At 43.7% G+C, this 15,363-nt stretch overlaps 1 protein-coding gene across 1 annotated transcript in view; it reads right to left on the reverse strand.

The window, feature by feature from the left end:
- Positions 1-15,015, reverse strand: part of TPK1 (thiamin pyrophosphokinase 1) — a 339,092-nt gene extending 324,077 nt beyond the window's left edge. The window contains exon 1 of the mRNA XM_054160983.1: positions 14,819-15,015. Coding sequence (XP_054016958.1) covers positions 14,819-14,861 — 43 coding nt within the window. The 5' untranslated portion in view covers positions 14,862-15,015. The remainder of the gene's footprint in view (positions 1-14,818) is intronic.
- Positions 15,016-15,363: the final 348 nt, after the last annotated feature.

Here is a 15,363-nt window from a genome sequence, read left to right on the forward strand (position 1 = left end):
AAAACACCTCAGTGCCACACCATTTTCCTAAGTGCTACAGTCTCTTTAGGTCAGTAGCTCAAACTTTAAATATATAGTAACCAAAACCAACCAGCTAAGCAAAACCACACTCCTAGAGCAAGAATTTAATTTGTATCAACCCCATCTTGTGTACCAAGATGTGTTGTAGAGCCAACGGCTTGTTGCACACCACCCTTCAAGTGCTGACATGTTTTGACAATGCTGCCACAGGCTCTTATGTTTAAAGTTAAAGAAAGTGGATGTTCACCTCAGCCATCTGCCAAGGCATCAGAAGACAACGTTGCACACAGATTCCTGTGTAACTGACGGGCCTCAAATCACCAGGAATCCTGTGATTTGAGGCATGCTTTCCCATCAGAGATAACAACTGCACCAAGTTGACAAGAAGATTTGTCTCTACATGCAATATAAAGGAATTAATTTCATCAGTGTAAAGTGGATTAAACAATGGAGAAACTCTCGTAGATGTGTTCCCTTACTGATTTTTACCCTCAGAAACATGTACTCCAAGTCTGTGAAGAAGAAGCCATTTTCTGAGAGAGGCTTTCTCTTTGAAAATCTGAAGTCCCTTTTGGACATCAAAAGGCAGAAGATTCCTAGAAGATGCCTCGCAGTACCTAGAAGACACTTCTGTTTCTTAGAAACAGAAAAGATCATCTGTAGAAACTAACAGAATAAGAAAACTTCTAAATGTCCAGATTTTTTCCAAGGTAATTTCTCTGAAACTTCTAGAAATTCAAACACCAGCTAGCAGCAGTATGGAAACTGGTGAAATGAAAGCAGTGACAGATTTCACTGTTTGGCAAATTCACAGCTACACAGAGTTTTGCTACACAGAGTTTTCACTCCTTATTTCAGAACTTGAGGCGCTTCACTCCTCATAGCCCTTTTCACATTTATATGCCATTAATCTCACCTGTGATTTTGCTAAAACATGTTTGGATAAGTATCATAGAATAATTTAGGTTAGAAAAGACTGCCAAGACCATTGAGTACAACTGTTAACCCACATCCATGTGTGCCACATACACACATTTTTTTGAACATCCTCAGGGGTAATGACTCCACCACCCCCCTGGAAATCCTGTTCCAATGCCTGATCACTCTTGCATTCTGTTGGCCTTCTTGGCCACCTGAGCACATTGATGACTTGTGTTCAGCTGGTTGTCAATCAGAACTCCCAGGTCCCTTTCCACTAGGCAGCTTTTCAGCCACTCTGCCCCAAGCCTGAAGTGACCTGAGTGCAGGAACCAACACTTACCTTTGTTAAACGTCATGCAAAAGCATTAAAGCACCAGGAATTTATAGAATGAAAACTTCACAACAGTAAGTTCTACAACTGAAGACAGTAGAGGTACCTGAGTGTGAAAGTCTGCAGAAACAGCCTGTCCTTCAGCAGCCCATATGCACGCAGAGAGCTCTAACTCCACGCACATGATTCTCAAATACACACCTCAATCTCCTGTGCTTTTGTACATCTCAGACTTGTAAATCCAGTCCATTCCTCTCTGCACCTAAGAAAAATCAGCTCTCTAGATAATTCCTCTTCGTCTACCCTTGACAAAGGAAAGGCTCCCAGCAACAGGGACTTATATCAACTCCTCAAATTATGTATTCCAGTGCTTCCTCCTGCTACCTAACCTCTTTTCCCCCACAATACCTAACTTGAGCCTTCTTTGCTGCAGTTGGAATTCATTACTAGCCCAGCTGCAACGGAACCAGTGCATATTTCCAAGGCCTGTTATGTATGCTCTTGGGGGAGCTGTGAGTGGGACAATTCTCTACTGATAGACTGTCAGCTGCAAAGGTTCATCCACTGAATAGAACAGCAGGCTTTCTTTCTGAAATTCTCCTCTTTTGATAGGGTCCTCCACTTGAGAAAAGTAGCAAAACTCCTTTTACCTACTGTTTTTAACATAAGATGCATATTTTCCATATGTATTTGCCATTAGGGGAAAAGAAGATTATACAGCAAAGGATCAGGCTACAAAACTATAACTTTATAAACTCCCATAAAACATTACCAGCTCTTCCTATATATTCCTAAGTTTTGTATTTTTTTTTCTCTCTGCTGTTCTAATTTACATTATTTGGGCTGTACAACTGCATTATTTTAAAAGTTCAGTCCCTTTGTTACCACTGAAGCCTTACATTTATTCAGTTCCAACTTTGTTCTCAAAGGAAACTGGCTATTTATTTCAGCAAATGTATTCAGCAAATGTAAATCTGGGTGAGAAACAGAATAGTTGGATATAATGTTGTATAAGTTCAGCATAACTATTCACTCTGATGTCTGCATTCGAGCCTTTTCTTCCTCCTTGTGGGATTCACAATTATAATATTTATAGATAAATAAGGACAGAATCTATGGAAGTAATTTTAAAGCTTTGGATAGCTCACAGTAACCAGCAGTAAATTCAGCATGATGTGTAACAATCTTACTGCAGTAAGTTCTTCTTGCTGCCTAGGATCTATAACCAAGTACTAAAGGGTGTGTTGTTGTTTTTTAGTTTGTTTTGGGTTTTATTTTAAAAGCATACGACATACTCAAAACATAAGGAGGAAGTAGAGTCCTCTGAAATTCTGAATCGCATCACAAGACCTCTGAAATCCACTCCCCATTCTCAAAGGCCTTCTCTGTGACATGAGACTAACCACTTGATACTCCATGCTACAGTACTCCACGATACACCAGTTCCTTTCATTCCCCACAAATCTACCCTGTCAACTTAAGTAGTAAGGAAAAGAGATCTCCTCTAGTGGCCTGCTTCAGATATATAGATTCATAGACCAGAAAGGTCCACTGTGACAATCTAGTTTAGACTTTGGCATTAAAGGATAGCCTGACATTTGATCGTTTTCATGTTAAGCATGACTTGCAACTGATTCACATTGATGAATCTCAGAAATATTTGGATGGAAGAGACCTTCAAGATTGTCTAGTCCATCCTTTGACCCAGCACTGCAAGGTCAACACTAAACCGTGTCCCTCTGCACCATGTCCACACACCATTTAAACATCTCCAGGGATGGTGACTCCACCACTGCCCTGGGCAGACTATTCCAATGTTTGATAACCCTTTCACAGACTAATTATTTCCTAATATCCACTTTAAACCTGCCCTGGCATAGCTTGTATTCATTTCATCCAGTTCTGTCACTTGCCACCAGGGAGAAGAGGCTGACCCACTCCTTGCCCCAACCTCCTTTTAGGGAGACAGAGAGAACAATAAGGCCTCCCCTCACCCTTCTCCAGACTGAAGAATCCACCCTTCTCTAGGGACAATATTCAAATGGTTGGTTATTTTTCTTCATGGTAAAAGTCTGTACCTAACTCAAGTAGGGATTTGTTTAGCTCCAGTGTCCAGCCTCTGGGTCTTCTAATGCCTCAGGCTTCCAATGCTCTCAGGCATTGGAACAGGCTGCCCAGGGAGGTGGTAGAGTCACTGTCCCTGGAAGTGTTCAAGAAACATGTGGACATGGCACCTCAGGACATGGTTTAATGGCCACAGTGTAAGCCTTAGATTGATGGTTGGACTTGATAATCTTAGAGTGTTTTCCAACTGAAACAATTCTATGTTGCCATGATTCTTTGTCTGCCTGACCAATACCTGACAATTCTCCTGCCTTTGTGAGCCTGACAGTATCTGCTGCAGTACCAACGCAAATAACGAATGACACTGTTATCTAAATAGCGTTCTTCCTTAACTGCCCCCCTGGGACAGCTCTAACACTACCATACTGGAGCTAGCTGACACTTGAATCTTTTGGCAACAAGTATGCTATCAAACATCTGTTGTGACACCCCTCTTTAGCACCCCCTCTCCCACACCATATGGACATCTCCACTGAGTGGTACTGCAAGGACAAGACCCAGCTTTCATCACTCACTGTCCTCTTTGGGGAAGCCAGGCACTGATGGAAAATTTCACACAGACTTCACGCCCCATCAGATGGAAAACCAGCCCACTGCAGTGAAAGGAGACAGTGCAGAATGGGTCCATGTGGCAGCATGCTCTGCCCATGTTCCTGACAGAAACCCCTCCCCACGAAGGTGTAGCCCACACTGAAAGAAATATTTGGGTTTATTTTTTCTTCTAGCATTGCTGTTGCTCCTCCTAAGCAACAACTGCTGTGCTCCTTGTGTATCCAAGCTTACACATGGGGCTCTGTCAGCACAACTATGGCAGCTGTGACTGTGAGGGGAAAAAAACACAAACAGAAACATAAATGGCCAGAGAAGACAAAGCAAAACACTATATACTAGAACTAGATCCTTACTGACATAAAGAGGTTTGGTAACATGAAAATTTAACTTATGACCTTATGACGGGATGGCAGACTAAGATGGAAGAAGAAACTCTTCCAAGCTTCCAAGTCACTTTTAAGTGACAAAAATCCTTGCTAGGAATCATGTTAACAAAGCAGCAAAATTATTCCACCGAGTTTTGGGCCCCCCCAGTTCAAGAGTCAGGGATCTACTGGAAAGAGTCAGATGGTGAGCTATGGGAATCATGATGCAGCTTTAACATGTCCTCTGTGAAGAAAGATGGAGAAGAACTGAGACTGTTTAGTCTGGAAAAAAAAAGACGACTGAGAGGGGATCTTATTAATGTCTACAAATATCTGAAGAATGGGTGTCAAGACAAAGATGACAGTGTTAGTGGCAGTTAGTAATAGGACAAGGAACAACATGTATAAGCTGGAACACGGGAAGTTCCACCTCAACATCGGGAGACATTTCTTTTCAGTGAAGGTAGCAGAGCCTTGGAACAGGCTGCCCAGAGAGATTGTGGAGTCTCCTTCTCTGGAGACTTTCAAAACCTGCCTGGATGTGTTCCTGTGTGGCCTGCTCTAGATGATTCTGCTTTGGCAGGGGGTTGGACTCAATGATCTTCAGAAGTCTCTTCCAAAACCTAATATTCTATGATTACTACTGAGCAGTAGACAAGACGTAGAGTCTAAAAAGAGGCACAGGAAACTGACATAGAGTTTCCAAGCAAAAACCTTTCAACTAATCAGTTGAAGGAAGAACATCTGATATCAGTGATTTTATTTCCCACAGTTACAAAATGACCATTTAAATCCTCTGCTCACAGTTACCAAAAGTCATTAGAAAGGCTCAAAGCCTGAGCATACAGCACTAAATGTCATTCCCACTGTGGATTCTGGGCAAAGACAGAAGAGCTAATAATAAAGCACTCTCAGTAACAGCAGAAATATGCCAGCACACTAAAAAGACGGGATTGTGGATAACAGCTTTCATTTTACTTTGAACTCAAGTGAAAATTGTTAAATGTTTGAAATAAAGTCTTGCAGCAGTGACCTTTCAAGACCACTGCTCTCCAAACTCCAGAAAGCCAAACACTGAAGTTGCCCTTAACGAATGTTTCCTAAATATTGCTCCCAAAATTAATGGAGCACTTCTTTAAAGAACTTGGATGGTGAATTTCCTATTTGTAGCAGGAGGTGGCACTATGGAGACAGAGGTTTCATTGGTGTTTAGTCCAGCATAGAGAAGACTGAGAGATCTTACTAATGTTTGCAAATATCTGAAGGGTAGGTGCCAAGAAGAAGGGGTCAGTCTGTTTTCAGTGGTGTCCTGTGATAGGAAAAGGGACAATGGGCACAAACTGGAACACAGGAAGTTCCACCTCAACAAGAGGAAAAACTTCTTTTACTGTTACAGGTGCTGGATCAGGCTGCCCAGAGAGGTTGTGGAATCTCCTTCCATGAAGACTTTCAAGACCCATCTAGACGCTTTCCTGTGTGACCTGCCCTAGGTGATCCTGCTTTGGCAGGGGTGCTGGACTCGATCTCTGAAGGTCCCTTCCAAGCCCTACCATTCTAGGATAGCAGAGCTCAATGATATCTGGTGTAGCGATGTCAGTTCATTAAGAAATGAGGTGATCACACGTGGCCCAAGAGTTAGTCTTGTCGCATCCCCAACAGCGAAGCCGTTGTACTACTTCCTTTGGCAGTCTGAGTGTCCAAGCTGCAGGTCTTTAGGCTGCACTCCTTAACCTTTTCCCTCATCTGGATTTACAGTACAGCAAAATGCTGTTTGGATGGCTACTAAATACAACTAAAGTTGGCAGGGAAAGTGCTCCACATGGGGACACAGACTACACTCAGAAGGTTGTGCTCTACACCCAGCAGCTTGCAGAGCATCCAGTGTTGCCTATGTATCTACATTACAGGCTTTTGGTTAAGCCAACATTCTGCATACCAGTCAGCATTATCAACAAACAGGTCAAGCCCTGTAGTGCAAAACCTGCTTTACCCTTTAGGATTTCCCCCATTCATAAAACTATTGCCAAGAGCAGAGAGTCTCAAAATGTAGATTGACTGGACTTGCAAACTGCTCTGTGACATGAGTCAACTCAGGAAAGTTTCAAGTGATGTAAGTCATACCATCTGCCAAACAACTGCCTAAGTGTGGTTTCAACCCAGCATCCTTTGAACTCATCCTGAGAACATGAGCTTCAGCCTGTGCTTAGCTCTGGTCTACACACCAATGCTTTGCTTGCCACAGCTGTATCAGCAATAAGCACAAAACCAAGCAAATGTCAGACACATATACAGAGAGGTTTCACTGGCATACCTGCTACGGAAGCAGAGTGGTACTCTTCTTCCACAATTATGTTTAAGAGAAGAAAAATGAAAAGGAGGAAGAAAACTCTCCTGACAGCCTTTGCTGCACCTCCACCAAGCCACATCCACAAACACTTTCACTGACACTGTCACAGAAACCAGAGCTTTTCTAGATCAGCAACTCTTGAGGCCCCCATACTTTGTAGCATCAAGGTATTTTCCTTTTGCAGCAAAACTCACTTCCTGGTATCAAACACACAGACAGCGTTTATCACAAAAGACACAAGAATAGAAGGGAAAAGAACTACAGTAAAGGGGGGGTGGGGGGGGAGGGAAGAGGGGACAGGTTCTGCTTCCTACCAAATTCACTAGTTAGCCTCACATTTATTCCACTAGCCTGTTAAACATGTGCATCCCTCCAGCGTGCATCCTGCCAGAGAGGAAGGCTGGCAGACAATCATAGAATCACAGAGTGGTTTGGGTTGGAAGGGACCTTACAGATCATCTAGTTCCAACCCCTCTGCCATGGGCAGGGACACCTCCTGCTAGACCAGCTTGCTCAAGGCCTGATTCGATCTGAACACTCCCAGGACTGGAGCCTCCACAACTTCTCTGGGCAGCCATCCATCAACACGAGCTACAAAGAATCATCACTAGTGCTGAGAAAATGCGACTGACATTCAAAATAAAATTCAAAGCTAGGAAATGACAGCAAAAGCCTTCCAGCAGCTTCAACTGCCACTGAACATACAGCAATAGCTTTAAATTGAAAGCAATCCAAATGCTACTCTGGGTACTCTCTATGTAAAATTTAACTAACTGAATGTTCCTGTAGCAACTTTCAATTCTCAATTCTCTTTTTAATTAGGCAAAGGCAGTACTACAAAAACACTGTTAACCATATTCCTCATTCTTAAGGTCAGAGTTGGATGAAAAGCTGAACCTGTTTCCATGTAATCCAGTACTTCTGTAATTTACAGAAAGACGTAAGCCAAATATCTTGAGAACTGGTTATCCTCTACTATACCCAGGTATAATCACTTTAGTGAAAGGGACAACTGACAGTTCTTCCCACTCTTGAAATTATTTGGCAATACATCAGATGAGTTAAATGCTGCAAATTCCCCCCTCTGCAGAGCTCAGGGATGGGGAATGTTCTATAGCATACCAACAAGCAGATGCATCCATCAGAGGCCTCTCCTGTTGATATTTTGTGCTGAGTAAGACCTTCTACTGGGTTGTTGGCTTTCTGTCTTTGTTTGTAGGCTGGTTTTTAGGGTACCTGGGGGGAGGATGAGGAGGAGTGTCCCTCCTCCTCTCCTTTCATCCACAATTTTCACAACAGAAATGATCTGTACTGGTCTCACAGTGCTGTTACAGCACACAAAACCACATTTGTTATATTTCAGCCAGTAATTTCTCTGAACAAAGCCCTAGTTAACAGCTCTGCTCTTAAAGGTCCTAATTTCTCAGGCTACATTCAAATCTAAAACTCCCTAAAAGTGAAAGCTGCTGCGAAACAACTTAGAAAGAGAAGCTGCCATCCCTTTTACTTGTCTTCAGGTGGTCTGACTCCTTGGGTCCTTTGTTTTTTTTTAAGATTATTTGGAAAGCAAATCCACAAGTGTGGCTGGGATTTGTTATTTTGGATCCTGAAAAATTAGAAACCTATATGTATTATGTTTTCTCCTGTGTAAATAAACCACCTCATTTCTTTGCCTCATATTCAATTTATCCATAAATCAGCTTTAGATGAGCTTTACAAAGAGGATGGGAGAAGTCATTTTGCTTTCCACCTGCAGAAAGTAAAACATATACACACACAGATTTGAAATATAATGATGTTAAAGCTGCTGTGAAACTGCTAAAAATCTCTTAGGAGCTAAGCAGAGACACACAGGTGAAAAGCAGTAAAGAAAAACAACAACAAAAAAAGCCCAACAAAACAAAACCTGAAAGCCCACTATTTTGTACCTTGTTAAGATAAATATTTTGCTCTTTAAAGACTAACATGTTTAAATGGTTTCCAGCAGTCCTGCACACATTTAATTGGAAACAAACACCACAAATATTTTGACGTCTGGAGGAAGTGTATTTCTCACCTCCTTATCTGATGTTTTATCACAGGAGAAAAATAAAGAACACAAGAGACTACAGGATACATTAAGAGGCCAGCTAGTTCATTTCCTACCTTTAAGGTTCAATCTGCTACACCTAAGTGACTCCTCACAGCACTCAACGTAAGCTGCTCCTGCAAGCCTCAGTGATGGAAAAAGAAGATGACCTTACAGAAGGAATCTGAGTGCTTCACTATCTGTGCAAGCAGTAACTAACATGAGTTTTTCCTCTCAAAGGCTCCAGTGTCATCATCATTGCTCTTATACTCTGCTGGGGATTTGGAGCAGGTATTTGTGTTTCTGTTTCTTTTGTTTGCAGTTTTGTTGGGTTTTCTTCCCCCCCTCCCCCCCCGCCTTTTTTCGGGGGGGGAGAGGGGAATTAGAGGGGAAAATGTTGGTTTTGTTGTGGGGTTTTTGTTTGTTTTAAGATTCTCTGAATGCCCTTCACCACTTTTTCCCTATCCGACAGAAAGCCAGCTATAACCTACTAATGACTGCAAGACGAAGAACTATCAGTGCACTGAGCCTGCAAGAGATGAAAATCTCTCATCCACACAGACAGCAACTAGCTTCAGCATCAACTGATTTCCAAAGGGGGGCTCTGTATGTAAGTAAATGCATATTCATCTTCCTATTATCTCAAATGAGTAAAGATGGCTTGCTGCCCCATTTCAAATAACACACTTGCACATAAATTAGGAAAAAACCAACAAAACACAAATTTAAAAAAAAAATAATCAAAAAGCTCAAAAAGCTCCAAAAGCTATCAATGTGTGGAAGCAAACAGCTAACAGAAAACAGTGACGTTAACAATGATTTTGCCTGCTAAATGCCAGCTGTAATACGCCACTCGTAAGTGTACCTGCAAGCAATCCATGCAAGCTCGCAGAACAACTGCTGATCCTGCAGCTTAAATTAGCATGCACCAGGCTGAATATTCACAGCTACCTCAAAAACAAGCTGTGGCATCCCAGGTAGCTCAGCTGAACACAGGAGGCTGAGGGAAGAGCTTCTATCACTCTACAGCTACCTGAAAAGAGGTTGGAACCAGGTGGCGTTTTCACAGAATCGCACAGAAATTTCCCAGTAACAAAAGTCAGGACAAGAGGAAAACAGCCTGAAGTTGCACCGATGAAGGTTTAGGCTGTACATTCAGAAACATTTCTTCACTGAAAGGGCTATCAAGCCCTGGAGCGGGCTTCCCAGAGAGGTGGTGGAATCCCCATCCCTGGAGGTGATTAAAAGCTGAGGGACATGATTTAGCAGCAGAGTTCGTAGTGTTAGGTTGAAAGTTAGACTCCATGATCTTAAAGGTCTCTTCCAGCCTAAACAACTCTAAGATTCTATGAATGCTGTTACTATTTACCTGAAATGAAGAGCAAGTGCAGGTCAGCAACACTAACATAAAACAAAGTGGTTTAAATGTGTTTCAATTAACAAGCCAGAACAATTTAACAGCTCTATGAAAGCGCTTGCTAATTTCACTGAGGAACAGTCCTATAGGACTGACATCCTTGATAACGTTTTTCAACTCAGAACTTTTGAACAATCTGATTCACCTAAAAAACTTTAGAGCTCTGACCCAATAGCAGAGGCACAGCTTGTAAAATTACAGAGCAATACAGCAGTCTGAGACTTCATTGTCCTATGCCTTTAACATTCAACAGCTATCAGAGACCATCAAGTTGATTTCCTAACCTTGTGCCCGCCTTGATTTCTACCACAGAATTTTGTGTACAAGACTTGCAACACAGTGACCACACAGAGCTCTAGTGCAAGGGCGTTAGATGGCTACTGATGCTTACATGATGCTGGAGGTCATTCAGTGAATGGCAAACATGTCACTGTTTTACAAATGACATTCAATTCTTAGTATAAGAGAAAAGGAAACGTTAAGAAGGAGGTTAAGCCCCGGGCATTCAAAAAGGAATATGGAGCTACAATCCATTCAGAGGTAACTTGGTTACAGTCAGTAGTATTTCCAGAAGACATAGAGCATAGTAAGAGACAATCAAGCTTGCAGAACAATGGAAGAGCATTCATAGCATATTGCTGCTTCCCATTGTTCTCTTTGCTTTAAATTGAATGCAGAAGCTTATAGTCCCTTTGGACAAGGAGACAACTGTACATTCCCACATAATTCCACAGCAGTATTTGTCCTATTTGTTGGGGGTGTCTCTTTTGTGACATAGATGACCCTGCCTCGGTGAGATGAAGCTAGCAAACCCTCTTCTAAGCAGACCAGACCATGTCTTAACCACTAGCTCTCAATGCAGCATAGGCCACACGGGACTCAGGGCATGGAATAGTGGGGACAGGTGGAACCATCCCTCACTGGTAGTACAGGCTTCTGTCAGTCAGAGGAAACTCAGCTGCAACAAACTCTCTGCAAGGCACAGAAGAGATAGAAAGACTAGGTTTGCTTCTGCTTTGCAGTCCCTCAAACTCAACAAGACACTCCTAATGGGAGGCATTGGACTATCAATGGAGGAAAACCAGTAATGACCTTCATTTTAGAGACTGTGCAAGGCACGAAAAAAGTCATTAATCACATTTGGAGATAAGAGCCCAAGCCACATTATGGCACACAATGTAAAATGTTCCCTGTGAGATAACACAGCTTATAGAACTGTCATGCTGCCTTTCTAAAAGTCTCAAGTGGCATTCAGAGGCAACACTATTAGAGGGTGCTGCAGTATTTCTGCTGTAAAGAAGTCACAAGAATCACACCACAGCACTCGGCTCCTGAAGTTCATGGTATTAAAAACAAATAAATTAGAAAAACTTGTCTCTCTGCAGAAGCACCTGCAACACAGTCTGGGACAAGCAGCAGGAGGCAATGACAGTGCAAGAAAAGGGTATGAACAGCAGGAGGGAAATGTCTAGTCTATCAAAGGATGCTCCAGAAAAAAACAAGCTACTCTTGTCACAATTCACCGGCTGTAGTGTGACATCACTGATTATAAGCTTTCTACAGCAGCTGCATCACAGCTTCACCCTGTGAAGCCTCTGCCTGACCCTTTCACAGCAGCATACAAGACCTCAGTATGAACAAGCCTTTTTAATGGTTTCAGTTCATGAAGTGATAAAAAAACATTCAGGATGCAATATTCAAATTTGGAGTTCAGCTTCACTTTAAATTCTACCTTGTTACTCATTCTAAACTATGTTAAGCAGAGTAACACAGTTCTGAAGTACCCAGCACAGCTTTTTTACTGTTGCATGGTTAATTTAAAAGATGCTCCAGATGTTTGACTGAATAATGTTCAAAGGCTCTGAGCATATTACTTTAGCACTGTATCTCAAGTATCTGCTGCATGGATCTGTCAGGTACTATAGAGGGACACATACAGTCTACTGTCTAAACAAGAACTCACTCTAACTACACTGATTAAAATTACTAAGGCACATACAGCTCTGAAATTCCAATTCTGGTACCTAATACCAACACCACCAAAAACCCTCCAAATATTGAGCTACAGAAACATAGCTGATCTCCCTTTCTTTCTCCCTACCATAACATACCAGTGTGCACAGGGCATCAGAAAGCAACCAGAAACATTATATACACTGCTATACATTTTATGTTATTGAAGGCAAGGGAACAAGTTCACACTACTTCAACATCCTCACAAGAGTTTATTTTGTAACCTCACATCTAGGCCCTAAGAAGCATCGTGTCCTACACCCATTAGCTTTGTATTATCTAGACACTTAAATAATGATCCCACTGAAAGAAAAAAAAAAAAACCCAAACAAAAAACAAAAGATGGAGAAACTTCTTCAAGAAGCACTTCTTCAAGAATAATTCAGGAAGCTTATTTCACCTATCCAGTTTTGAAAAAGTTATTTCCAAGTTCTCTAAGCAGGATATCAAACTGTGGAACTGCCAATTGAATCTGCTCAGCCTTGTGTACTTTGAACAGGCTAAACCAATCTGAAATGCTGGTAATTAATGTTTGCAATGATGACAAGGCACCAGATGCAGTACCACCGTGCACATCACAGGCACATTACCCTATAAAACCAAGGCAATTTGTGTACTTGTTAAAACCATTTCTTTAGAAGCAGACTTCTGGGCACCCAGCTGAAACCTCCAGACTGCCAAGACTGAAAACTCTGACCAAACATCCCAAATCTTCAACTCCAAACAGATACTATCAAAGAAAGAAAAACAAAACAAAAGCAAACAAACAAAAAAACCACACCACCTCACAGACAAAAAAAAACAACCTACCCACCTCCTGGAAACTGGAGACATATGGTAGCCCTAACATCATACAAATGCAGCTAGCTCAGAATACAAATAGCAATGCCCATTCTTGCCCAAGGATAAACTCTTAAGGCAAGTTTTTCCATGAGCTTACAACATATTGTTATATATATTCTTATATACTTACTCCTCATTTCATACAAGATGATGTCACACTGCAACCTCTCAAAGTTAACCCACTAAAATCTTACCTCTGTGCTCATTCCTTCTTTGACCCAAGCAATGATGCATCTCAAAATACATACCCAGAGTCAAGAATGCAGGTCTGGGAGGAATATCTTGAGCACACCTTCACCCATTACTAGCTTTGAATGTACCCTGAAGAATTTTGTAAAAATTAGAGCCAAACCAAATTTAGGGGGGGAAAAATACTGGGAAGGGTTTAAAACATGCTCTTAAACTGTTAGCTGTAAAAACTCTTCCTCCAGATCTTACTAGCAAATAAATAACGTTCCTCACCATGGCAGCTTAAGTCAAGGTGCCACAACAGAGCACTGCAAGGTAGAAGTCAGCTGCTACACCAAAATGATTTTTATGCAGCTTTAAAAATCACATTACATAAACATAAAATATTTACTGTTTATAATGGTATGATTGAATAGTAAATTGGGCCCTACTGAATTAGATACTGCAAACATGAAGAAGAGATGTCTATGTCTAAGAGTCTACAAGCTACTTAGCTGAGTTTGTATGTATTAAAATTAATATTAACCAGGTTGGAAAAGACCTTTGAGATCATCAAATCCAACCTCTCATCCAACACCATCTAATCAACTAAACCCTGGCACCAAGCACCCCATCCAGTCTCTTCTTAAACACCTCCAGTGAGGGTGACTCCACCACCTCCCTGGGCAGCCCATTCCAATGGCAAATCACTTTCTCTGTCAAGAACTTCTTCCTAACATCCAGCCTAAACCTCCCCTGGTGCAGCTTCAGGCTGTGTCCTCTTGTTCTGGTGCTGGTTGCCTGGGAGAAGAGACCAACCCCTGCCTGGCTACAGCCTCCCTTCAGGTAGTTGTATTATGGGTGCCCTGTCCTTGAAAGGATGAAGTTAACGATACACATCAATAAGGCCTACCTCCCGGGTCTTAAAAATAATAAACAAACATGGAACAGTCAAGAACAGCTTGGGAAACCCAAAAGCACTGAAGCTTTGCCTTGCAGAACTGAAGAGAATGCACACAGATGCAGGAGGCTTCATGGATGAGGCCAAAGGTGCATGGAGAAAGGGCACAGGTCCCCACACCAAGATACCTCCCCACTGGAGCACTGGGCCCAGCCAAAGGCCCATGGACAAATCCAAGGGCATCAGTCCTCACACCAAGATAACTTCCACTGGAGCACCTGGTGCTGCCAACACGGTGGCAAATTAACAGAAGCCACCGTCTTCTGAAAGGGTTACAAATTCACAACCTAAAGAGCTACAGCTATGACTCCAAAGGGGTTACAATAGTAGGAAACTGGTATATCAGCAGAAAAAGCAGCCGAAGCTGTGCCGGGCTAAAAGCCAGCCAGCACTGAAAGGACACGGGCAGCCCCTCCCGCAGCGGCCGCACCGACACATGGTTACTCCACTTACACCTAGGAGGATTTAACAGCCATCTCGCACAGGATGCGCGAGTCGGCGGCGTTGCCGGGCGCCCACCGGGAGAGAGCATACCCGCGGCGCACAGGAACGAGCACGGCACGCAGCACAGCCAGCAGTCTGCCCCCGGGAGCACCGCCCACCGCCCCGCCTGCCCGGCCGTCCCCCCTCCCCTCCCGGCTGGCTGGTGGCGGCATGTGCTGTAGCAGGGGGCGGGCGGTACCGTACCGGCGGGCAGGAGGCAATCCAGCGGCGTGAACGTGCGCTCCATGGCCCTGGGCACACAACAAACGCACCGGGAGCGGGGCGGAGTGGGGCACACGGGGCTTAGCGGTGCCCCCTTCTCCCTGTGGAATAGCCAAGACTGCACAGCCGCAGCGTGCGCCCAGAGGGCAAGAAGCTGGAGGCAGCAGCGCTTCCCGGGAAACCCCTGCGGCCACGCGTCCTGCCCCCAGCACCCGCCCCCGGGGTGGTGCGTCTGACCGGGCCGGGGCGGGAGGAAAGCCGAGAGCATCGATCGCCCCCGCCTCCGTTGCTCGGCGGTGGATTTAGCAGCGGGAGAGCAGGGAGGGAGGGAGCGGCTGGGGCCTTTGCAGAGAGTGAGCGGGCGAGCTAACGGGGGACTCCGGCAGCCAGCGTGCGGGCCTGGAAGGGAGGGAGAGGAAAGTGAAAGAGAGTGGGGCTGGCGCGGCCTGGCTACCAGCTGGGTGAGTTTCTCCCCGGCGCTTCTGGGGCTGGGCCCGGCGGCACCCACCGCCACTCAGGGGTGTTTC

Source organism: Dryobates pubescens, chromosome 4, assembly GCF_014839835.1.
Source record: "Dryobates pubescens isolate bDryPub1 chromosome 4, bDryPub1.pri, whole genome shotgun sequence".
Taxonomy (NCBI): Eukaryota; Metazoa; Chordata; class Aves; order Piciformes; family Picidae; genus Dryobates; species Dryobates pubescens.